The sequence below is a fragment of the Salvelinus namaycush genome, chromosome 42 (genome assembly GCF_016432855.1).
Source record: "Salvelinus namaycush isolate Seneca chromosome 42, SaNama_1.0, whole genome shotgun sequence".
Classification (NCBI taxonomy): Eukaryota; Metazoa; Chordata; class Actinopteri; order Salmoniformes; family Salmonidae; genus Salvelinus; species Salvelinus namaycush.
Window position 1 is genome coordinate 20,940,221 of NC_052348.1, and position 25,680 is coordinate 20,965,900.

At 44.1% G+C, this 25,680-nt stretch overlaps 2 protein-coding genes across 2 annotated transcripts; both read right to left on the reverse strand.

Moving 5' to 3' along the window:
* Nucleotides 1-44: 44 nt before the first annotated feature.
* Nucleotides 45-7,000, reverse strand: si:ch211-151p13.8 (uncharacterized protein LOC562078 homolog). The gene is made up of 5 exons (XM_038981843.1): nt 6,982-7,000; nt 6,444-6,580; nt 5,901-6,054; nt 581-706; nt 45-118 (listed from the first exon to the last, which is right to left on the reverse strand). Exons 1-5 carry the CDS (start codon nt 6,998-7,000, stop codon nt 45-47), a joined length of 510 nt encoding a protein of 169 aa, XP_038837771.1.
* Nucleotides 7,001-11,988: 4,988 nt separating this feature from the next.
* Nucleotides 11,989-22,269, reverse strand: btr01 (bloodthirsty-related gene family, member 1). The gene is made up of 10 exons (XM_038981381.1): nt 21,962-22,269; nt 20,912-21,489; nt 20,511-20,606; nt 19,350-19,505; nt 18,911-18,988; nt 18,544-18,702; nt 14,744-14,778; nt 13,783-13,799; nt 13,366-13,541; nt 11,989-13,113 (listed from the first exon to the last, which is right to left on the reverse strand). Exons 1-10 carry the CDS (start codon nt 22,098-22,100, stop codon nt 12,739-12,741), a joined length of 1,809 nt encoding a protein of 602 aa, XP_038837309.1. The 5' UTR covers nt 22,101-22,269; the 3' UTR covers nt 11,989-12,738.
* Between the last annotated feature and the right edge of the window lie 3,411 nt (nt 22,270-25,680).

A 25,680-nucleotide genomic window follows, 5' to 3' on the forward strand; every position in this document is an offset into this window, starting at 1 on the left:
GGCTGGTCTCTACAGGAGGGGGAAGATATAAAGGGATGGACGGCTCATTTCCTTTTTTCTTTCTCCGCCCCCAGACACCGCACCCCCTCCAGCAGCATAGGAGTACCATGGTGACGATCTACAGAGAGAGGGAGAAGGGGATGGAGGGAGAGAGAGGGAAAAGAGAGAGGGAAGGAGGGAGAGGGTGGGGTAGATTGGGTTGGTGGGTAAGAGATAGGGCGAGAGAGAGAAAGAGGGAGGGAGATTGAGAAAGAGAGCGGAAGAGTCACTGTTATTTTGCTGAGTAAAGGATCATATTGAGTGTGTGATGTAGAGGAAGTTGCAGAGACCTCTTAGTCCACCAGAGGGTGCTGTCCACCCTTTAACACTGACAGGCCATACATAGTACATCTGTTGCATAATAGCATTTAACTCAGCAGTATGCCTTGCTGTAAATACCATAAGTAAGTGGTAACTAACTGCAGATATTTCCCCTATTAACACAGGGTTACTGCCCAGATGATCAGTATGTGTGTCACTGTGTGTGTTTCTGTGTGTATGACTGTGTCCATACATGACCAGGCACACAGGAGTAACTCACCCATGACCCGGGCCTGTAGCCTGACCCGCAGACGTTGGTCCTTCTTCCCCCGGCTGATCAGGGTCAGCTCCTCCTGCAGCACCCCCTCCTGGTGGGTGGTGTACTCACACGTCACCTTCACCCCACCTAGAGGGAGGGAAGGAGGGGGATAGCAGGAGATGGCAGATGGACCAAGAGAAACAAGGAATGGATGGAGAGAGGGAGAGAGACAGGGAATGGATGGAGAGAGGGAGGGAGACAGGGAATGGATGGAGAGAGGGAGAGAGACAGGGAATGGATGGAGAGAGGGAGGGAGACAGGGAATGGATGGAGAGAGGGAGGGAGGGAGACAGGGAATGGATGGAGAGAGGGAGAGAGACAGGGAATGGATGGAGAGAGGGAGAGAGACAGGGAATGGATGGAGAGAGGGAGGGAGACAGGGAATGGATGGAGAGAGGGAGGGAAATAGGGAATGGATGGAGAGAGGGAGGGAGACAGGGAATGGATGGAGAGAGGGAGGGAAATAGGGAATGGATGGAGAGAGGGAGGGAGACAGGGAATGGATGGAGAGAGGGAGAGAGACAGGGAATGGATGGAGAGGGAGGGAGACAGGGAATGGATGGAGAGAGGGAGGGAAATAGGGAATGGATGGAGAGAGGGAGGGAGACAGGGAATGGATGGAGAGAGGGAGAGAGACAGGGAATGGATGGAGAGGGAGGGAGACAGGGAATGGATGGAGAGAGGGAGGGAAATAGGGAATGGATGGAGAGAGGGAGGGAGACAGGGAATGGATGGAGAGAGGGAGGGAAATAGGGAATGGATGGAGAGAGGGAGGGAGACAGGGAATGGATGGAGAGAGGGAGAGAGACAGGGAATGGATGGAGAGGGAGGGAGACAGGGAATGGATGGAGAGAGGGAGGGAAATAGGGAATGGATGGAGAGAGGGAGGGAGACAGGGAATGGATGGAGAGAGGGAGAGAGACAGGGAATGGATGGAGAGGGAGGGAGACAGGGAATGGATGGAGAGAGGGAGGGAAATAGGGAATGGATGGAGAGAGGGAGGGAGACAGGGAATGGATGGAGAGAGGGAGAGAGACAGGGAATGGATGGAGAGAGGGAGGGAGACAGGGAATGGATGGAGAGAGGGAGGGAGACAGGGAATGGATGGAGAGAGGGAGGGAGACAGGGAATGCATGGAGAGAGGGAGGGAAATAGGGAATGGATGGAGAGAAGGAGGGAAATAGGGAATGGATGGAGAGAGACAGGGAATGGATGGAGAGAGGGAGGGAGGGAAATAGGGAATGGATGGAGAGAGGGAGGGAATGGATGGAGAGAGGGAGGGAAATAGGGAATGGATGGAGAGAGACAGGGAATGGATGGAGAGAGGGAGGGAAATAGGGAATGGATGGAGAGAGGGAGGGAGACAGGGAATGGATGGAGAGAGGGAGGGAGACAGGGAATGGATGGAGAGAGGGAGAGAGACAGGGAATGGATGGAGAGAGGGAGAGAGACAGGGAATGGATGGAGAGAGGGAGGGAGACAGAGGTAAAAAAAGAAAGGGAGAGAAAGAAAGAAATACAGAAAGAAGGAGAGAAAGATGGAGACAGTCAATAATAAAAGGACAGGAATGTGCGGGGAAAGAGTGACATGAAGACAGAGACAAAAAGGCATCAAAACAGACAGAAGTAACGTAAGACTGAGAGACAGTAGTCTATTGAGTATTTACTTCAATGTAATTGGCCATAGCTTCCCCACATACCATAAAATCTGTGTCTGAAATGCCACCATATTACCTATATAGTACACTAATTTGATCAGGGCCTATAGGGAACATTCAATGTTTCAAGTTAATAGAATAGGCTGCTATCCAGGACACAACCCAGGGTTTTCTTACAGGAAGCCACTCTGAAAGCCCAGCGGGGAGCTCAGATTCTTTCCCCCTAAAATTCAAATGGCGCTTTATTCCCTACATTGTGTACTACCTTTGACCAGAGGTCTATGGGCCCGCCGTATGGGCCCTGGTCGAAAGCAGTGCACTGTATAGGGAATAGGGTGCAGGGGAACATTTGGGATGAAGCCAGGGAATCAAATCAAATTTTATTGGTCACATGTGCCGAATACAAAAGGTGTAGACCTTACAGTGAAATGCTTACTTACGAGCCCATAACTAACAATGCAGTTGGAATAAGAAAAATAAATAAAAGTAACAAGTAATTAAAGAGCAGCAGTAAAATAACAATAGTGAGACAATATACAGGGGGTACCGGTACAGAGTCAATGTGCGGGGGCACCGGTTAGTCAAGGTAATTGAGGTAATATGTACATGTAGGTAGAGTTATTAAAGTGACTATGCATAGATGATAACAACAGAGAATAGCAGCGGTGTGAAAGAGAGGGGGAGGGGGGTGGGGGGGGGTGGAGGCAATGCAAAAGCATCTCCTCTTCTGGTCTCCTCTCTCTGAATCGATTCAGGGCTGAAATGGGAGCTGATGGATTGATCTCTTTGGTTTTTGTTCCCCTCTGGTAATGACTGTCTGATAGTGGTTACTTTCCTCTGGTAATGACTGTCTGGTGGTGGTTATATTTCTCTGGTAATGACTGTCTGATAGTGGTTACTTTCCTCTGGTAATGACTGTCTGGTGGTGGTTATATTCCTCTGGTAATAACTATCTGGTGGTGGTGGTTATATTCCTCTGGTAATGTCTGTCTGGTGGTGATTATATTCCTCTGGTAATAAATGTCTGGTGGTGGTTATATTCCTCTGGTAATGACTGTCTGGTGGTGGTTATATTCCTCTGGTAATGACTGTCTGGTGGTGGTTAAATTCCTCTGGTAATAACTGTCTGGTGATGGTTATATTCCTCTGGTAATAACTCTGGTGGTGGTTATATTCCTCTGGTAATGATTGTCTGGTGGTGGTTATATTCCTCTGGTAATAACTGTCTGGTGGTGGTTATATTCCTCTGGTAATGACTGTCTGGTGGTGGTTATATTCCTCTGGTAATAACTGTCTGGTGGTGGTTATATTCCTCTGGTGGTGGTTATATTCCTCTGGTAATAACTGTCTGGTGATGGTTATATTCCTCTGGTAATGACTGTCTAGTGGTGGTTATATTCCTCTGGTAATGACTGTCTGGTGGTGGTTATATTCCTCTGGTAATGTCTGTCTGGTGGTGGTTATATTCCTCTGGTAATGACTGTCTGGTGGTGGTTATATTCCTCTGGTAATGTCTGGTGGTGGTGGTTATATTCCTCTGGTAATAACTGTCTGGTGGTGGTTATATTCCTCTGGTAATGACTGTCTGATGGTGGTTATATTCCTCTGGTAATAACTGTCTGGTGGTGGTTATATTCCTCTGGTAATAACTGTCTGGTGGTGGTTATATTCCTCTGGTAATGACTGTCTGGTGGTGGTTATATTCCTCTGGTAATAACTGTCTGGTGGTGGTTATATTCCTCTGGTAATGACTGTCTAGTGGTGGTTATATTCCTCTGGTAATGACTGTCTGGTGGTGGTTATATTCCTCTGGTAATAACTGTCTGGTGGTGGTTATATTCATCTGATAATAACTGTCTGGTGGTGGTTATATTCCTCTGGTAATGACTGTCTGGTGGTGGTTATATTCCTCTGGTAATAACTGTCTGGTGGTGGTTATATTCCTCTGGTAATAACTGTCTGGTGGTGGTTATATTCCTCTGGTAATGACTGTCTGGTGGTGGTTATATTCCTCTGGTAATAACTGTCTGGTGGTGGTTGTATTCCTCTGGTAATGACTGTCTGGTGGTGGTTATAATCCTCTGGTAATAACTGTCTGGTGGTGGTTATATTCCTCTGGTAATGACTGTCTGGTGGTGGTTATATTCCTCTGGTAATAACTGTCTGGTGGTGGTTATATTCCTCTGGTAATAACTGTCTGGTGGTGGTTATATTCCTCTGGTAATAACTGTCTGGTGGTGGTTATATTCCTCTGGCAATGACTGTCTGGTAGTGGTTATATTCCTCTGGTAATAACTGTCTGGTGGTGGTTATATTCCTCTGGTAATGACTGTCTGGTGGTGGTTATATTTCTCTGGTAATGACTGTCTGGTGGTGGTTATATTCCTCTGGTAATAACTGTCTGGTGGTGGTTATATTCCTCTGGTAATGACTGTCTGGTGGTGGTTATATTCCTCTGGTAATGACTGTCTGGTAGTGGTTATATTCCTCTGGTAATGACTGTCTGGTAGTGGTTATATTCCTCTGGTAATGTCTATCTGGTGGTGGTTATATTCCTCTGGTTATAGCTGTCTGGTGGTGGTTATATTCCTCTGGTAATAACTGTCTGGTGGTGGTTATATTCCTCTGGTAATAACTGTCTGGTGGTGGTTATATTCCTCTGGTAATGACTGTCTGGTGGTGGTTATATTCCTCTGGTAATGACTGTCTGGTGGTGGTTATATTCCTCTGGTAATAACTGTCTGGTGGTGGTGGTTATATTCCTCTGGTAATGACTGTCTGGTGGTGGTTATATTCCTCTGGTAATGACTGTCTGGTGGTGGTTATATTCCTCTGGTAATGACTGGCTGGTGATGGTGGTTATATTCCTCTGGTAATGTCTGTCTGGTGGTGGTTATATTCCTCTGGTAATGACTGTCTGGTGGTGGTTATATTCCTCTGGTAATTCCGATCAGAGCATCACTCTCCATGGGTCGGATGGAATTTGTGGGGAACAGGGGATGGAGAGCAGATCCAAAGAATGTAGAATAGGTGATAAAAGGGGAAGAGGTAGGGAAATTGTCAACTTTGGGCCAGACAAGTACTCATTGGGGACAGGGGATGGAGGGGGAGAGTGGAGTGGGACAAAAGGTAGAAGAAGGAAGGAGACCTTCGCCAGTGATCCAGACAGACATTCAAGTTTCACAGGTTTGATAACATACCGGTTAATGTAATAGTAGGTTACAGTAATGACAAAAATCCGGTTACTGTAATAGTAGTTCACAGTAATGACAGAAACAGTGTCTTGTTATGGTGGTAATATGTTTGTTGGCAGAGACATGGGAGATCAGATATGCCTTGTTAGTGGTTTTCTGCCACTTTCAGGTCTACACTGCACCCATCTTTACCAGTATATCCATTTACTCAATTCATATCCATTTGGACAATTTGGATCCTGTACAAGGAACACAGAAGCAATCATCTCAGTTTCTATCCTGGGTCGCATTCAATAGGCTTCGAACAGTATAAAAACTGACTGAAACAGGAAGGGACTACCTGGACTCCAATAACTAACAATAATTTTCCATTGCAAAACGGTTTAACGTTTTCTTTGGCATGCCCTAATGAAACTGGTCTCCCACGTACCCTCTGGTGTGGGTGTGACACGGTTGACTTTGAGGAGGGGTCTGGGAGTCGGTGATGAGGAGGAAGGGAGGGAGCACACATCTTTCCCCAGCACAGGCACCTCTGGGAGGGTGAAGACGATCTCATAACGATGCAGACTCCTCAGGAACCCTACCTAGACAGACAGACAGACAGACAGACAGACAGACAGACAGACAGACAGACAGACAGACAGACAGACAGACAGACAGACAGACAGACAGACAGACAGACAGAGAGAGAGAGGAGAAACACAGTACAAATTACATAAACACTTATTAAATACTCACACACTTCTTATGAAATGCGTTAAGGAGTTCTTATGAAGGTACCGATCAGGGGTGCATTCAGCAGGGCATAACGTTATAGACATATGTTATGAAGAACAAACATGGCTCTATGACCTGTAGAATAAGGAATCATGTCTGCTCTATTCATAACATTTCAATCTGCAATGTTCAACAATGTTTGCCTACTGAACTTGGCACAAGGAATTCGAGCATTCGTATTCCAAACCCCGCCCACCTTAACCAGGAAGTTCCCATCAGGCTCTGGGAGAGCAGGGATGGACGAATCGTTGGCTTTGTCCTCACGGTGAACAGGGGAGCCCATGGCATCCTCGTCGTCAGGGAAACGCACGCTTCCTCCCTTCGAGGTCGACCCTGGGAAAGAGGCAGTAATAGCGTGACTCGGTCAGGAACAGAAATACACACACAGGCACGTACTGTACACATGCACACACATACAGTATAATTCATGCATGGCGATGCAGCTGTATACGACTGTAAGTTTTCATTGCGATTTTATGAGAGAGAGTGAGACAGAGAACGAGAGAGCGAGAGAGAGAGTTAGTGTTTTGGTCCATCAGTATAAGTTAGGTCTGACATGGCATTAGGGCTTTACAAACAAAGGGAAGGGAATTGAAAATCCATGCACTTAGAGACAATCGCTGGCAGATAAATGAATTAATGTTTGGGCGATATCAGTTGCATTCACACAGACAGAGGGGCAGACGGACAGACAGACAGACAGAAACAGACACACATAGAAGTCAAGGACTCACCCTTCCTGCCTGTTGCCATGTCAATGTCAGGCCAGGAATGATGGATCACACTGTATCAGCCTGAATTTGTGATGTCATCATTACCCTCCTTCAGAGAACATGACAAGGAACAATGTAGGGAGATAGAGAGGGAGAACAAGAGAGATGGAGAGAGAAAAGGGGGGAGCAGATGAGGAATGAAAGAGGGGAAGAGTGAGGTGAAAGAGGGAGAGAAAGAGAGACCAAGTCACAATTTCTTTGTAAAGGTGACAGCTCCTCAACAACAGTTTCTTCTGGCTTCTGTCATTTTCTGCCAAAAAGTTCCCCCAGACTCAACCACCTCTTAGAACTAGAAGTAGGACAAAGTAGCCCCTAGGCCTAGACACTAATCTAAGGTCAGTTAAACACTTTCCCCTCTAATTACGGTCATGATTTGGGTATAAGCGATGGCTGATCCTAGACCTGTGAATCAAAATAGGAAAAGCACTCACACATCTGAGGTTACTTGTCGCATGGTGTTAATCAATAATTCTATGATATTCTTAACGTAAAAGTCGAATAAATTAAAGTGTCACTGGCAAAGTCATAATGGTAAAATGGTTTATTTTCTTTAGTTCTGTGCCAGGTAGCAACTCCTGCCCAAAAGTACTCTGGTACTGTAGATTATCAATCTGCTGGATAGAGCCCTAGACTGAGTTCAAAATGGTACCCTAGTGCATTTCTTTTAACAAGGTCCCATAGGGGAATAGGGTGCCATCTGTTCGGCACGTCAACAATAACCTTTGACCTTTAATTTAATCGTACTGCGGCTTTATCAATATCATTAGAAACACCCAGCTGTGAGTTAAGTCCAGTGTTGCAGACAAAGGCGCGGCTAAACGACTCACTGACCTGCTCACTAAAGAAGCTTAACTCAGCCCCCAAAGCTTAGCCGGCGGGATTAGAGGAAGAAACTAGAAAGAGTAATTTCTTACAGTTTTACCATGGGGAGTTGGGTACCTAGCCTAATTCACACAATCCTCTCTAATACGGAAACACTGGAGGGGGAATAGCCTTGAGTGTTATGTAACATAAACTAGAATGGGGAGAAAATAGAACACAGAACAGAGAGAAGCTCATTCCATTCCTCATTCAAACTCAATCCACTCTATTTATAACGGACTAAATGTACCATCGACAGTTATCCAGTGGTGGAAAAAGTACGCAATTGTCATCCTTGAGTTAAAGTAAAGACCCTAATAGAAAATGACTGAAGTGGAAGTGAAAGTAGTATACTACTTGAGTAAAAATCTAAAACTATCTGGTTTTAAATACACTTAAAGATGCACCATGCAGAAATAACTCCATCATTTCCTGGTTGCTAAAATTGTAATAGGTTGCCTAATTCCAGTTTATGTGGCAAAACAAGCAATTAGAGAATCATTGTACCATGAAAACTGCTGTGAAATGTATTTTCCATAACCAAAAATATTTTATTTTAAGCTGTTTGAAGCTTGTGTACAAAACGGAAAGTAAAAGAAGCAAAAACAAAACTTAAGAATGGGAAGCATAGAAATGGAGCACATAGAATAGATACACCACTTATTAGACTTGCTTTCAATGAGAATGACATATCTATCACTCACATTTCTATGTGCATTTGGTTGGGGTCACCCAAAAAGTTACATATTGTAGCTTTAAGTATCAAAAGTAGAAGCTATAAATCCTTCCAAATTCCTTATATTACAAACCAGACGGCACAATTTCCTTTTTTTATGGATAGCCAGGGGCACACTCCAACACTGACCACCAGACCATTTACAAACACTCAGACATCATTTACAAACAAAGCATCTGTGTTAAGTGAGTTCGCCAGATCAGAGGCAGTATGGATGACCAGGGATGTTCTCTTGATAAGTGTATGAATTGGACCATTCTTCCCTGTACTGCTAAGCATTGGAATGTTATCGAGTAGCCTAGCCTACTGTTGGTGTCAGGGAAAATAAGGCCTAGTAAAAAGTACAGTCCATTCGGAAAGTATTCAGACCCCTTCACTTTTTCCACATTTTTTTACGTTACAGCATTATTCTATTTTTTTTTATAAATGTTTTATCAATCTACACACAATACCCGATAATGACAAAGCGAAAACAGGTTTTTAGAAATGTTTGCAAATGTATTAAAAATAAAAAGCATAAATACCTCATTTACATAAGTATTCAGACCCTTTGCTATGAGACTCGATATTGAGCTCAGGTGCATCCTGTTTTCATTGATCATCCTTAAGATGTTTCTACAACTTGATTGGAGTCCACCTGTGATAAAATAAATTGATTGGACATGATTTAGAAAGGCACACACCTGTCTATTTAAGGTCCCACAGTTGACAGTGCATGTCAGAGCAAAAACCAAGCCATGAGGTCGAAGGAATTGTCTGTAGAGCTCCGAGACAGGATTGTGTTAAGGCACAGATCTGGGGAAAGGTACCAAAAAAATTCTGCAGCATTGGTGGTCCCCAAAAAAACAGTTGCATCCATCATTCTTGGAGTGGCTTCGGGACAAGTCTCTGAATGTCCTTGAGAGGCCCAGCCAGAGCCCGGATTTGAACCCAATCGAACATCTCTGGAGACCTGAAAATAGCTGTGCAGCGACACTCCCCATCCAACCTAACAGAGCTTGAGAGGATCAGCAGAGAAGAATGGGAGAAACTCCCCAAATACAGGTGTGCCTAGCTTCATACCCAAGAAGACTCAAGGCTGTAATCAATGCCAAAGGTACTTCAACAAAGTACTGAGTAAAGGGTCTGAATACTTATGTAAATGTGATATTTAATTTTTTTGCAAACCTGTTTTTCTTTGTCATTGTGGAGTATTATGTGTAGATTGATGAATAAAAATTAAAAAATTAAAATAAGGCTGTAACCTAACAAAATGTGGAAAAAGTCAAGGGGTCTGAAAATGTTCAGAATGCACTGTTGTAGGCTTCAAGTAAAGTACAGATATCCCCCCCAAAAAAAAATAATTAAGTAGTATTCCACTTCAAAGTATATTTTACTTTGTTACTTTACACCACTGCAGTTATCAATGGGACCTGGACGCATTGTGCAAAGGCATCGCGGTTGGTAGGCTTCTACCTTATTTGACACTGTCACTGTTCTACATGCAAATGCGGCACTGTTGGGAACGACCCAGCCCCGAGCCGCCACCACCGCATCAACAGGGAGGGACATCGATACGTGCGCCGTCCGGGACATTTTTGACCGGTTTTAGCCTAATTACAAAATACTTGCGAATAGGAAGTGTTCCTTCGGCTGGTTGGGTTGTTTATTGAATATATAGCCAATTCAATGCTGTTCCTTTCAATCACATAGCCCACCAGTGTTTTTATTCTAATGTTACAATTTCCATATTGACGATCACACACACTGCATGCCCATTGGATGAAGTGTGCATCAAAACTGGAACATAGGCACAGAGTTGCATTTGCTGTCGTTTCAACGGATGGGCAAAACTGCAACGAATAGATTTGGACAACAACAACATATTCGTTATATTGTCATTGTGACATAAATCAAATCGAATATATTCAACCTGAGAGAGACAGACAGACAGATGGGCAGATAGCCTAGCCTACGCCCAGTTAGATGTCAATACGATATGAACCTCCGAACTGGATTCCCCCCAGGTGCAAGAAAGCGTTTAGGAAAATGTGCAACGTAATTAAAAAACCTATCGAAGCACTTACCGCTTTGGAGATTTGTTCAGTTCTTAGTGATGATGGTATCTGACAGTGGAAAGCGTTACCATCCCAAACGGCATGCTGCTTGCTGTGTTTGTCTAATCTCTTATTTCCGAGGCTCTACTCAGTCTCCTCTCCAGCTCTCCTCCTCCCGACCGACGCAGTCTACAACAGCCATGCATGGCGCGTCGCTTTCTCGGTGACCTATAGCTGCAGTCTTTGGCGGATGCAGGCATCGCGAGGAGGGGAAGTTTTTCAACACCCCTCATGTAAACATCACGTTTACACTGTAATTATTCTGCCTATTAGATAGTTGTGGTATTGACCCTATACCTGCTTTCAGATTTAATGAAATGCAGGCTATCAATTGGAGAAATATTTTATTTGTAGCCTTATTGAATATGCTCATTTAATAGGCTCTAACAGGGTATAATATAATATAATAGCCTATACAATACTGTACTAGAAAGTTCAACAAGATGGACAACTCAAGGTCAGGGCTATTTTAGAAAAATTCATGCAATGATTTATTAGATTAGCCTCCAATTGAACTCCTATTACAACATGATTCAAATATATTCTGTCACTAATATAGTTTTCCAAAGAGTATTCCGTCTCATTCACCCCAGGCTATCCAGTATGGTAGGTTCAATCCCCACATTCCATAAATTGTAATTATAGATGTATGTTTGATGTCCATTTACACAATCTGGACAGAAGTCAGTGATCATTGTGCTCTCTGTTTAAGATCAGTAACTGTGCATTAGTGATGGCCAACACAACCAAGGGGACTTCTTTTTAGATGGTGTTAGTTATATACAGTACATACACTGAGTGTACCAAACATTAAGAACACCTTCCTAATATTGAGTTGCACAGCCCCCTTTTGCCCTCAGAACAGCCTCAATTCGTTGGGGCATGGACTCTACAAGGTGTTGAAAGCGTTCCACAGGGATGCAAGCCCATGTTGACTACAATTCTTCCCACAGGTGTGTCAAATTGGCAGACCATTCATTGAGTGGTGGACCATTCTTGATACACACAGGAAACTGTTGAGCGTGAAAAACACAGCAGCGTTGCAGTTCTTGACACATACCGGTGCGCCTGGAACCTACTACCATACCCCTTTCAAAGCCACTTAAATCTTTAGTCTTGCCCATTCACCCTCTGAATGACACACATACACAATACATGTCTCAAATGTCACAAGGCTTAAAAATCCATATTTATCCTGTCTCCTCCCCTTCATCTACACTGATTGAAGTGGATTTAACAAGTAACATCAGTAAGGGCTCATAGTTTTCACCTGGATTCACCTGGTCAGTCTGTGTCATGGAAAGAGCAGGTGTTCTTAAAGTTTTGTCCACTCTGTGTAGAATACGATGACTAAATTGACTGGCTCATAAAGGATTCTTTGTCTTTGTGTTTGTCTCTGGGTCTTACTCGGTGGCTCCCAGTCCACATAGTTTACATTTGGTTTATTGTGGACATCCTTCAAAAACTGGATTGTAATATACAAGTAATACGTTTTATTTGTATGACTGTGGTTATGTCCCAAATAACACACTATTCCCTATAGTAATGCAATACATAGCGCCCATAGGGCTCTGGTCAAAGAAGCAGACTAAATGGGAATAGGGAGCCATGTGAGACACATATGACCCAATATAGACAGATTAATCCATCGTGTGATAAGGACAGATGGTGAAATCCTTCATTCTCAGACTGATGGACTGTAGTCGGTTGTATTGGTCAAAATGATCAGTCCAATCCAGACTCAGTATCCAGAGTATCCATTGGTCAGCTCCATAGAACACAGGAGGTCATTATGAATGGTTCTAAGAGACTGTATTTCATTCCAGAAAATTGTTCCCTCTCTTCTGGCCTTGTTCACTTCCCTATGTTGACATGAGACATCTGGGTATATTGGGCGCATCAGCTATAGCTTCCACCATATTGCTTTGACCTATCCAGTCCTGTCCTATTGGCTCAGTGAAGAACATTGAACAAGGACAGACAGGAAGCTACCTTTAGGAATGCACAAAACAACTAAAACCCATCTCAGTCCACCAGAGGCATCGAGACAGGACAAATGATGAGCGGCGCCTCGTTCCTGCCAGACTTATTGGTGCAAGGGCTGAAGAAGGGATGAATGGCATCCGAGAAGCTGTCGGTGAATGTATAGATGAGCATCTTAGCGTCCATGTTATAGAACGACACCTGTCCCTTATCACAGTCTACGTAGATCCCTATACGGTTGGGTTTGTGGTTGAGGCCCAGCGCTGTCGACGGTTCCGTTCGGAACGCGTAGTCGTTCTTATCCCGGAGACTCAGGAACCAGTAGCCGTGGGCGGGGCTTACTATGATCTTCCCTTTCCTGTTGATGGAGTGGCTTGCCACGCCCAGGTCCCAGTCCGTCTTCCCACCAACCTCCACCTACGATACAAAGCGATACCTTTATTGTCCATTTACATTGAGCTCAGAATACAAATCACCCAAAATCTATAATCAATACACTACAATATACTACAATACAACATCATGCAATACAACAACACTGGAAAGTGAGCACATCTATATTCACATAATCCCTGGCATACAGTCCCGCCATCTATCAGGCCCCATTATGATCCACTTTCATCAGCCTGATGGCTGTTGGAATGAAGCTAGCCCTGCTTCTGTTCTCACCTCCCAGTAATGGCGTCCCGAAGAGAAAGCCTGGCGCCCGAGGACGCAGACCACACGGTCAAAGCGCTCGGGGCCGTCCGGCACGGGCTGGTAGCGGTCCCAGCAGCGCACCTGCTTGCCGTCGTCAGAGATGAGCAGGCGGGGGTGGGCGGTGAGAGGGTCCAGGGTTACATCCACTGAGAGGGAGAAGAGGGGAGAGGGTGAGGTAGAAGGGGAGGGGGGGGGCAGAGAGAGAAACATAAAGAGGGAGAAAATGAGTGGGGGAGAGAAAGAGAGAACAGAGGCAGAGAGAGAAAGAGGGAGGAAAAGTCATCAATCACCAATCAAGAGTTCAATCAGCAGTTTTGTGTCTATATCTAGCAATGATGTGCTTGACACATGAACACAGAGAACATGATACAGGAAGGAAGTACATACCTGCATATTCCTGCACTCTCCTCACCTCTGGAGCGTAAGAGAGAGAGAGAGAGAGAGGTGTTAAACCATCTAACCCCTGATCAAATATTGTATATATTATCACATGACTGGGACTTTGAGTTAATAAATGAATCAAAGCCTTACTTGGTTTTGGATTTCTTCCCACTGACTGGTCTGGTTGAGGCTGAGAAAGCCAATCTGGCCAAACAAAAGAGAATACATGTAATTAAACAACAGGTGGGTCTAATCCTAAATGTTGATTGGTTAAAATTGCATTCCAGCCGGTGTCTATTCCACAAGTTACCACCGGCTAAATCTATCACGTTAAAATGATTATTTACTCTGTTCCATCTGACTGAGCAATCCACTGTCTCAATCAGCCCAATCCACTGTGTCAATCAGCCCAATCCACTGTGTCAATCAGCCCAATCCACTGTGTCAATCAGCCCAGGCAGGGAAGTTATGAACTTGATCTCCACTATAAAAAGCATCTAGACATTATCTCACATTTCTTTTAGACTAACATTTAGTTTTCAACAGCAGAGATTTGTATAAACCTTACTGTCTGTCTCTCCGACATTTACAACATTGTTTCAATATTCAAATCTCCAGCTGTTCCATAGTAATGAACGTGTTGGGAGTCGGGATGAGTGTTTCTCAGCCAGTTGAAATCATGAATCAGCTGGCATTGGGTTTACAGTATAGTAAGAAATGTCAATTGAACAAAGTAAAATGAGACAAAGTGCAGCTAGTTTGCAGTCTTTCCAGCTTCAGTTTGAAGTGATTGTGTTAGCTGTGTTGTTGGCTCCTCTGAACAACAGTGTCCTGATGAGATAGAAAATGTTCTATGCCAGGCGATATCGCGCCTCATTAGCTCATTGTTGTGGATGTATCCAAATAAATTTCACTAGAAAACAGCTTAAACAAATGGTAATACACCTACTGTTAATATTCTGGCTGCAGTGTTTGACGTGACTGTAAGTTAGCCGTAGTTGGCTAGCTATTAAGCAAGGGATAAGAAGATTCCAGCCAGTATGGCAATGGAACATTTAGAACGAACGACTGGATCGCATTCATAGATGCAGAACTGAACGACTGGGTCGCGTCTCTGGCAACCGAACCAATAGAATGAACGACCTGCCGGCTTGGGTAGCAAACCTAGATCTGTGTCGACCTATATCTTGTGGTAGGATGAAATAGTTTGAATAAATTAATCAAGTTAACGTTTTTAATGAAAATATGTCAATCATTATATGAATATGTTGGTAACCCGTTGTATAAAAGTGGCAATGCCCTCGAAGCCGGTGTTTGGAGGATATATTCGTCTCGGGCCTAACAACACCTGTGCCAATTTATCCTTCAAACACCGCCTTCTCGATCATTATCACTTAATTAGACACTGTATGTATCATTGGTAACTGACACGTATGGAATGGGCCTGTGCATGTGACAGAAACATGAATGAATCCAAACCTGGACTATCTCTTCCTACAGAGTGTTCTGGTGGAGGTGGAGAACGCAAACCTGGCAAAACAATATCATGTAATTAAATACAGTATTATTATTAGAAACAAATGGAAGGGATGAGTGTGACAGAAGCAGCTGTGAATTAATTAAACTCTTACTTGGACTACTTCTTCCCAGGGACTGGTCTGCTTGAGAAGGTAAATCTGGCCAAACAAAATAGAATACAGGAAATCAATTACTGTATGAATTATTAGACATATGTTGGGTCTGTGAGTGTGACAGAGACGTGAATGTTATCTTGGACTTACTTGGACTATTTCTTCCTACAGCATGGTTTGGTTGAGAAAGCAAACCTGGCCAAACAAAAGAGAATACATCAAGTCAATACCGTATAGATTATTAGACACACAGAATGGGAGGAGCTGGGACTTTGAGTGTGACACAGGCATGAATGAAAATCATACTTGGACTACATCTTCCCACAGATTGGTCTGGTTGAGGTTGAGGACGCAACCCTGGCCAAACATAAGAGAATGCATTAATCAATATCAGACACATATTAGATCATAATTAAAATTAAAAGATACAGATGGGATGGTAATTTGAGCGTGTAAACCTTACTTGGAATATATCTCCCCACGGATTGTTCTGTTTGAGGTTGAGGACGCAGACCTGGCCAACAAAAGACAATGCAGTGTATGGGTCTATAGGTTCTCAACTGGTTTTGCCTTGGGACCCAAAATTAACCAGGTTGTCTCAGTCACGACATAATATTTGCATTGGGAAAAATAATCGGCAAAATATAATCTGAAAAACTATTTTTAATGCTGTATTGATTTTAAATATAGCAATTATATGACAAGGGAACAACATTCCCACCTCTTTCATTGTCAATAAATACATTTTGCCCATATTGTTGATGAAGATTGTTAATAAACTCACTGGTTTGAGACAACAAAATCAACCAAAATATTGCTGCTAATAGCTTTATATTGAAAATACTGTGATTGAAGACTAATTGTTCGGAGATTAAATTATAAAAAAAAAAAAGTAAGTTCATTATCATTTATTCACGCTTTCTACCTGGTTTAAATTGTTTAAGTTCAGACTGGAGTATTTATTTATTACATTTTTTATTTATTTTACTGACACACACACAACCCATTCAAAACCGCGTGCAACCTAAATTTGGGTCACGACCCACCAGTTGAGAATTGATGGTCTACATCATCCTCTACATATTGTATTGTAGCCTAGTAGTGTTCATAAAGTAAAGTTAGACCGTCTCAACACTACAGTATTGTAGCCTAGTCGTGTTCATAAAGTAAAGTTAGACCGTCTCAACACAACAGTATTGTAGCCTAGTAGTGCTCATAAAGTAAAATTAGACCGTCACAACACTACAGTATTGTAGCCTAGTCGTGTTCATAAAGTAAAGTTAGACCATCTCAACACTACAGTATTGTAGTAGTGGTCATAAAGTAAAGTTAGACAGTCACAACACTACAGTATTGTAGCCTAGTAGTGCTCATGAAGTAAAGTTAGACAGTCACAACACTACAGTATTGTAGCCTAGTAGTGTTCATAAAGTAAAGTTAGACATTCACAGTATTGTAGCCTAGTAGTGTTCATGAAGTAAAGTTAGACAGTCATAACACTACAGTATTGTAGTCTAGTCGTGTTCATGAAGTAAAGTTAGACATTCACAGTATTGTAGCCTAGTCGTGTTCATAAAGTAAAGTTAGACAGTCACAACACTACAGTATTGTAGCCTAGTAGTGCTCATGAAGTAAAGTTAGACAGTCACAACACTACAGTATTGTAGTCTAGTAGTGTTCATAAAGTAAAGTTAGACATTCACAGTATTGTAGCCTAGTAGTGTTCATAAAGTAAAGTTAGACATTCACAGTATTGTAGCCTAGTAGTGTTCATGAAGTAAAGTTAGACAGTCATAACACTACAGTATTGTAGTCTAGTCGTGTTCATTAAGTAAAGTTAGACATTCACAGTATTGTAGCCTAGTCGTGTTCATAAAGTAAAGTTAGACAGTCACAACACTACAGTATTGTAGCCTAGTAGTGCTCATGAAGTAAAGTTAGACAGTCACAACACTACAGTATTGTAGCCTAGTCGTGTTCATAAAGTAAAGTTAGACCGTCTCAACACTACAGTATTGTAGCCTAGTAGTGTTCATAAAGTAAAGTTAGACATTCACAGTATTGTAGCCTAGTAGTGTTCATAAAGTAAAGTTAGACATTCACAGTATTGTAGCCTAGTAGTGTTCATGAAGTAAAGTTAGACAGTCACAACACTACAGTATTGTAGCCTAGTAGTGCTCATAAAGTAAAGTTAGACCATCTCAACACTACAGTATTGTAGTCTAGTCGTGTTCATAAAGTAGAGTTAGACCGTCTCAACACTACAGTATTGTAGTCTAGTCGTGTTCATAAAGTAGAGTTAGACCGTCTCAACACTACAGTATTGTAGTCTAGTCGTGTTCATAAAGTAGAGTTAGACCGTCTCAACACTACAGTATTGTAGTAGTGTTCTTGAAGTAAAGTTAGACCGTCTCAACACTACAGTATTGTAGTCTAGTCGTGTTCGTAAAGTAAAGTTAGACAGTCACAGTATTGTAGCCTAGTAGTGTTCATGAAGTAAAGTTAGACAGTCACAACACTACAGTATTGTAGCCTAGTAGTGCTCATAAAGTAAAGTTAGACCATCTCAACACTACAGTATTGTAGTCTAGTCGTGTTCATAAAGTAGAGTTAGACCGTCTCAACACTACAGTATTGTAGTCTAGTCGTGTTCATAAAGTAGAGTTAGACCGTCTCAACACTACAGTATTGTAGTCTAGTCGTGTTCGTAAAGTAAAGTTAGACAGTCACAGTATTGTAGCCTAGTAGTGTTCATGAAGTAAAGTTAGACCATCTCAACACTACAGTATTGTAGTCTAGTCGTGTTCATATATTAAAGTTAGACCATCTCAACACTACAGTATTGTAGTCTAGTCGTGTTCATAAAGTAGAGTTAGACCGTCTCAACACTACAGTATTGTAGTCTAGTCGTGTTCATAAAGTAAAGTTAGACCGTCTCAACACTACAGTATTGTAGCCTAGTAGTGCTCATAAAGTAAAATTAGACCGTCTCAACACTACAGTATTGGTGATATTCTCTGTGTGTCACGTGCAACAACCCAGCGAGCAAAAGTGGTGAAATCTTGATGTAATTTCAACCAGTTTTGGCCACTGGGAAACTGATAGTACTCATAGATAGAATGTATAGGAGTTCTACAACGGTCAGCCATAACTCACAGATCTCCGGCAGTCTCTTGAGGTCCTCCCGAAACCGCTCCACCATTTGATTGACAGTCAGAAGCACCGCCCCTGAGGTGAGGTCAGAGGTCACAACAGCATCCGACCAATCCCTGGTCTGAGGCGGGGTGGAGAATGTCTGAGAAGAGGAATAAAGAGAATGGAGGAATACATTAATTAGAAAAAACAAGTAGGAAGATCATTTTAAATGAAGAGAATGAAAGGAAAAGTACCTCTTACCCTCTAACTAAGATAACCGAAGGAAAAAATGGTTTAAAAGAAGGTAGAAATTGTTGAAAAGGATCAATAAAGAAAAAAAGATGTGATGAACAGAAAGAGTCTCTAACCTTAAAGAAAAGTACGTAGTCGTCAGACTGGGCTAGCTGGGTGAGGGTGGCGCTTCTCTTCCTCAGCTCAGAGATCTCCTATGATAGGAAAGAAAAGAGAAGAAATACTTTATTATTAATAATCCCAGAGGGAAATTGGTTTGTCAACCATTGCAGCAACACAGTGACAAAGACAACAATCACCAATATCAGTAGCAAAAAAAAGACAGCAGCATGAATTTATTTATTAATCACCTACAGAAGATGTAAATGAGCTGTTTAGCCAAATCTAGTACAATGCATCACATTTCGTGAGATTTAAGTTTTAATAAGATTGTGACGATGTCTAGTTCTTGGATTGTACATTGTATAAAATAACTCTGCCTTCGCTGCTATTGATATTATTGTCCTCTCTGAAATAAACTATTCAGTAAAATAAAATGAATGAATAAAAAGAGACCTGCTGTAGGTCTCTGATGAGTGTCTGTCCTCGGTGCTGTGCAGCCCGCTGTGACATCTCTATCACCTCCAACAGCTCTGCCTGGCTCCTCTCCACAGAGCTCACCAGGGCAGAGAACACATGCATGCTGCCCGCTGTCTCATGCTCCGCACACGCCTGGGGAGAGAGGGAGAGAGAGAGGGATGATGAGGGGCAGGGAGAGAGGGAGGAAAGACAAAGAGGGGAGGGACGAAGAGAGGGAGGGAGAGATAATTAAATGCACAGTACGCTCTGTGTGTGTGTGTACTATGTCTGTGTGTGTGTGTTCTGTGTGTGTGTACTGTGTCTGTGTTCTCTGTGTGTGTACTGTGTCTGTGTGGGTGTTCTGTGTCTGTGTGTTTGTGTACTGTGTCTGTGTGTGTGTTCTGTATGTGTGTACTGTGTCTGTTTGTGTGTTCTGTATGTGTGTACTGTGTCTGTTTGTGTGTTCTGTGTGTGTATGTGTTCTGTGTACAGTGTGCTGTGTCTGTGTCTGTGTTCTGTGTCTGTGTGTGTGTACTGTGTCTGTATGTGTGTTCTGTATGTGTGTACTGTGACTGTGTGTGTGTTCTGTGTGTGTATGTGTTCTGTGTACAGTGTGCTGTGTCTGTGTCTGTGTTCTGTGTCTGTGTGTGTGTACTGTGTCTGTATGTGTGTTCTGTATGTGTGTACTGTGACTGTGTGTGTGTTCTGTGTGTGTATGTGTTCTGTGTACAGTGTACTGTGACTGTGTGTGTGTTCTGTGTCTGTGTGTGTGTTCTGTGTCTGTGTGTGTGTACTGTATGTGTGTACTGTGTAGTGTGTCTCTGTGTGTGTTCTGCATGTGTGTACTGTGCCTGTACGTGTGTTTTGTATGTGTGTACTGTGTCTGTGTGTGTGTTCTGTGTACTGTGTTCAGTGTACTGTGTACTGTGTACTGTGTACTGTGTACTGTGTACTGTGTACTGTGTCTGTGTGCTGTGTGTGTGTGTACTGTGACTGCATGTGTGTTCTGTTTGTGTGTACTGTGTGTGTGTGTACTATGTGTGTGTACTGTGTGTGTGTGTGTGTGTGTCTGTGTGTGTGTACTGTGTGTGTGTGTGTGTCTGTGTGTGTGTACTGTGTGTGTGTGTGTGTCTGTGTGTGTGTGTTCCAGACACCCACCTGTATGTCCTCCAGTGATGTCCTGATGTCCTCCACCTTCTTTTCTCTCTGTGTGATCATGTCCCTCAGCTCCGCCTCTGTGATTTCCAACTGAGACTGCATACAGAAACAGACCAGAGTCAACATACTGCAATGTACTTATTCCTTATTCCTAGTATGTACATATCTACCTCTACATCGAAGCATGTGATTAATACAATTTGAAAAATGTTTCAAACACCCAGGCTGTTTTGTGTAGAGTTGATTAAACTGACTATATAGCTTTGGTTAATACAGTATGTTTTCATATCACTTCATGAATGTAATCATATCTACAGTAGTAGCATTGCAATTGAAGTATCCTACATCTCCATCAGAATTAGTTCACACACGTGCTCCTCCACCGCTGTCCCTCTCCCTACCTTCTTAATGAGCCACTCTCTCTTGGCTGGTATAACCTGGTGTCCATGGTGCTCTCCCTCCATGCACACGGCACACCCACACGTCTGGTCCGTCCGGCAGAAGAACTCCAGCCCCCTCTGGTGTTCGGGACAGAGAGGCGCGTCGGCAGAGGAATCAGCAGGCCCGCTCAGGGTGTATCTGCGTGGGACAACAGGAGGGGCGGGGGGCGAGAGGGCGGTGGTGTTGGAGGAGAAGGGTGTGGGCGGGTGGGGGTGGAGGACGGGCGGAGGGGTTCTGGATTTCAAAGGTCGTTGTAACCTGGTCTTCATCTCCAACAACAAATCCCCAGGCATCACACCCATCCCTGGGGGTCTTGGAGGGACCGGAGGACGCTCAACCCCGTATGACACCCCCTCATTTCCACCGCCACCCCAACCTTGACTCTCAATCCCTCCTTCAATCACCATGGCCCCCCGGTCCAATCCGTCCGCCATCTTCTTAAACTGCTCGGTGATCTCCTTCAGGGTGCGGTTGATGTGAAGGTCCGGCCTCTTCCTGAAGCTCTCCTTACACAGCGGACACACACACGTCTTCCCTCCTCCTCCTTCAACAACAAGTTACACTTCATTTCATTAATTCACATGGCGGAATACAATTGATCTCTGAATGGGGATGTGATGAAATAGGCCTACTAATAGAAAACAACCAATAAGGTCGCATGGATGTAAGTTGTTGCATGTATTGGGCCCATGTACACAAACAAACAAACGTACATTTATATTTCAGGTAGTGTACAGTATATAGGCCTATGTACATTTATATTTCAGGTAGTGTACAGTATATAAGCCTATGTAACATTTATATTTCAGGTAACTTACAGCATATAGACCTATGTACATTTATATTTCAAGTTGTGTAGGGTCTATAGGCCTATGTAGATTTATGTTTCAGGTAATATACAGTATATAGGTCTATGTACATTTATGTTTCAGGTAATATACAGTATATAGGCCTATGTAAACATGTATATTTCAGGTAGTGTACAGTATATACAAAGCCACAACACATACCATCCCAGTAGGTGGAGATGCAGTCCAGACAGTAGCTGTGACCACAGGGTGTGGAGACTGGGTTGGTGAACACATCCAGGCAGATAGAACAGATGAACTGATCCTCAGAGAGGAAGCCACCCGGCCCGGAGAGAGCCATGCTGGGGAAAATGGTAGAGCTAGTGGTCTGGACCTCTGCTGGGGAGACGGTAGGGCTGGCTGGTAGGGCTACTGGTCTGGACCTCTGCTGGGGAGACGGTAGGGCTACTGGTCTGGACCTCTGCTGGGGAGATGGTAGGGCTACTGGTCTGGACCTCTGCTGGGGAGACGGTAGGGCTGGCTGGTAGGGCTACTGGTCTGGACCTCTGCTGGGGAGACGGTAGGGCTACTGGTCTGGACCTCTGCTGGGGAGACGGTAGGGCTACTGGTCTGGACCTCTGCTGGGGAGACGGTAGGGCTGGCTGGTAGGGCTACTGGTCTGGACCTCTGCTGGGGAGACGGTAGGGCTGGCTGGTAGGGCTACTGGTCTGGACCTCTGCTGGGGAGACGGTAGGGCTACTGGTCTGGACCTCTGCTGGGGAGACGGTAGGGCTGGCTGGTAGGGCTACTGGTCTGGACCTCTGCTGGGGAGACGGTAGGGCTGGCTGGTAGGGCTACTGGTCTGGACCTCTGCTGGGGAGACGGTAGAGCTACTGGTCTGGAGCTCTGCAGCTAGAAGCAACAGAAGACAAGAGTTAGGTGTCATTAAAAGGTTTGTTGAGAGGAATCTGCCCAGCCCAGAGGGAGCCTGGCTGGGGCTTGAGCTGGTGAGACGTTAGGGCTGGCTGGTAGGGCTACTGGTCTGGACCTCTGCTGGGGAGATGGTAGGGCTACTGGTCTGGACCTCTGCTGGGGAGATGGTAGGGCTACTGGTCTGGACCTCTGCTGGGGAGATGGTAGGGCTACTGGTCTGGACCTGGTCTGGACCCTCTGGGCTGGAATCTGCCCAGCCCAGAGGGAGCCTGGCTGGGGCTGGAGCTGGTGAGACGTTAGGGCTGGCTGGTAGGGCTACTTACGTATCTGGATCTCTGTAGCTAGGGGACAGGAGCTCCCAGGTATTAGGTGGATTGAGAGTGTGTGTAAATGTCCCTTTAGTTTAGGTAATGTCTGTCAGCACTGTATTACATCACACACACACACACACACACACACACACACACACACACACACACACACACACACACACACACACACACACACACACACACACACACACACACACATACACACACACACACACACACACACACACACACACACACACACACACACACACACACACACACACACACACACACACACACACACACACACACTGTGTCCTCCACAGAGGAACATTTGTCTCAGTCAAGCATGGCTGCCTATGAGATAATGTAAAAGAATGTGGTCTGTGCACTCTGAATGATGTTTACCCTAGTTACACACAGTAGGCCTGCATCTGTCAGATCAGACAGGGGGTGGAATGAAGTAGAACCGGCAGCACAGAGGCGATCTCAACCAGAGCTGATACTGTAGCCTATTGCAACATGGTAAAAACAACCTGGTCTGGTTGGAGAAAACAAGGACCAATAGGCTTTCAGGCTGTTGTTGGGCCACAGGCTGTGCCTGACAGGAAACATCTTTAAACATATAATTAGGAAATATGTTTAAAACACCAAAAAAGAATGCTAGTAATCCTCACTTACTCGTTTGCACTCTGTAACCTAAACTGCTATTTGGGGCTCACACAATGTTACTTTCACAAATCACTACCTAGACTATGTCATTACCACACATGCTATGTCATGACCACCCAGCTTATGTCACCACCGCCCAGGCTATGTCATGACCACCCAGCCTATGTCATGACCACCCAGCCTAAGTCATGACCACCCAGGATATGCCATGGTCTTAGTACTTATAATTATCTTTCATTTGTTTATGGTTGACGTCAGTAGCCATACTAGGGTGGCCACATGTAAAATATCCTTATGCACGCACGCACGCACGCACACACACACACACACACACACACACACACACACACACACACACACACACACACACACACACACACACACACACACACACACACACACACAGAGCTCATGGGGAAGCGCACATGTTTAAGGTGCCTGAGAGCAATACAAATTTAAATTACGTCGTCCTTTCTCAACATTTGTACAGACAGATGTAGCCTATTGAATATCATTACAGGATATGCACAAAATGCATCCTCCAATTGCCTATGCCCACACATTGAACAGACCTGAGCACGGGCGTTTCCTGTTTTAGTTTCTGTCTATAGGCTGGGAGCAACAAAATGGAGTCGTGGTCAGATTTTCCGAAAGGAGGGCAAGGGAGAGCTTTGTTTGCGTCGCGGAAGTTAGAGTAACAATGATCCTGCCCTGGTCGCGCATTCAATATGCTGATAAAATTTAGGGTGCCTTGTTTTCAGATTAGCCGTGTTAAAATCCCCAGCTACAATAAATGCAGCCTCAGGATTTGTGGTTTCCAGTTTACATAGAGTCCAATGAAGTTCTTTCAGGGCCGTTGAGGTGTCTGCTTGGGGGGGATATACACAACTGTGATTATAATCGAAGAGAATTCTCTTGGTAGATAATGCGGTTGGCATTTGATTGTAAGGAATTCTTGGTCAGGTGAACAAAAGGACTTGAATTCTTGTATGTTGTTATGATCGCACCACGACTCGTTAATCATAAGGCATACACCCCGCCCTTCTTCTTACCAGAGAGATATTTGTTTCTGTCGGCGTGATGCATGAAGAAACCAGGTGGCTGTACCGACTCTGATAACGTATCCCGAGTGAGCCATGTTTCCGTGAAACAGAGAATGTTACAATCTCTGATGTCTCTCTGGAAGGCAACCCTTGCTCGGATTTCGTCTACCTTGTTGTCAAGAGACTGGACATTGGCGAGTAGTATGCTCGGTAGCGGTGGGCGATGTGCCTGTCTACGGAGCCTGACTAGAAGACCACTCTGTCTGCCCCTTCTGTGGCCCATTGACCTGGGTTGTGGACCAAACAGAGGATCCGCTTCGGGAAAGTCGTATTCCTGGTCGTAATGTTGGTAAGTTGACGTTGCTCTTATATCCAATAGTTCCTGCCGGCTGTATGTATTTCCTGGGGTAACAGTGTAAGAAATAGTATATAAAAAAAATGAAATACTGCATAGTTTCCTAAGAACGCGAAGCGAGGCGGCCATCTCTGTCGGCGCCGGATCCAGCTACAATCAGTCCCTGATTAGATGGGAACAATGAACAAATGCAGTGGAACTGGCTTTGAGATCCAGAGTTGAGTTTAAGGGTTATATATTAAATGTACAGTATACTGTATGTGGTATATATTTAATATTTTTTACCGCAACCGCCAACCACAGGAAGACTCAGGAGCCCGCTCTCAATGAGTGTAGACAGCCTGCTGCTGCCTGCTGCTGCTCTGCTAATCATCAGATGGGGGAGGAGAAGAGGTATGGGGCTGGCCCTGCCTTGATTGGGTAACTGATTATTAACATTCAAATAAACTGCATAATAAATTAATGTGACTGATCAATTGTGAGTCAGGAGCTGGGACCGAGACTATAGGGGGCCCAAGAGGCAAATCTTTTAAAATAAAAATTATGTTATTTTTTATTTATTATTATTTGCTTTTATCCGACCACAGGAGCCCGCGCTCAATGTCGGAACTCATTTGAAAGCACTGA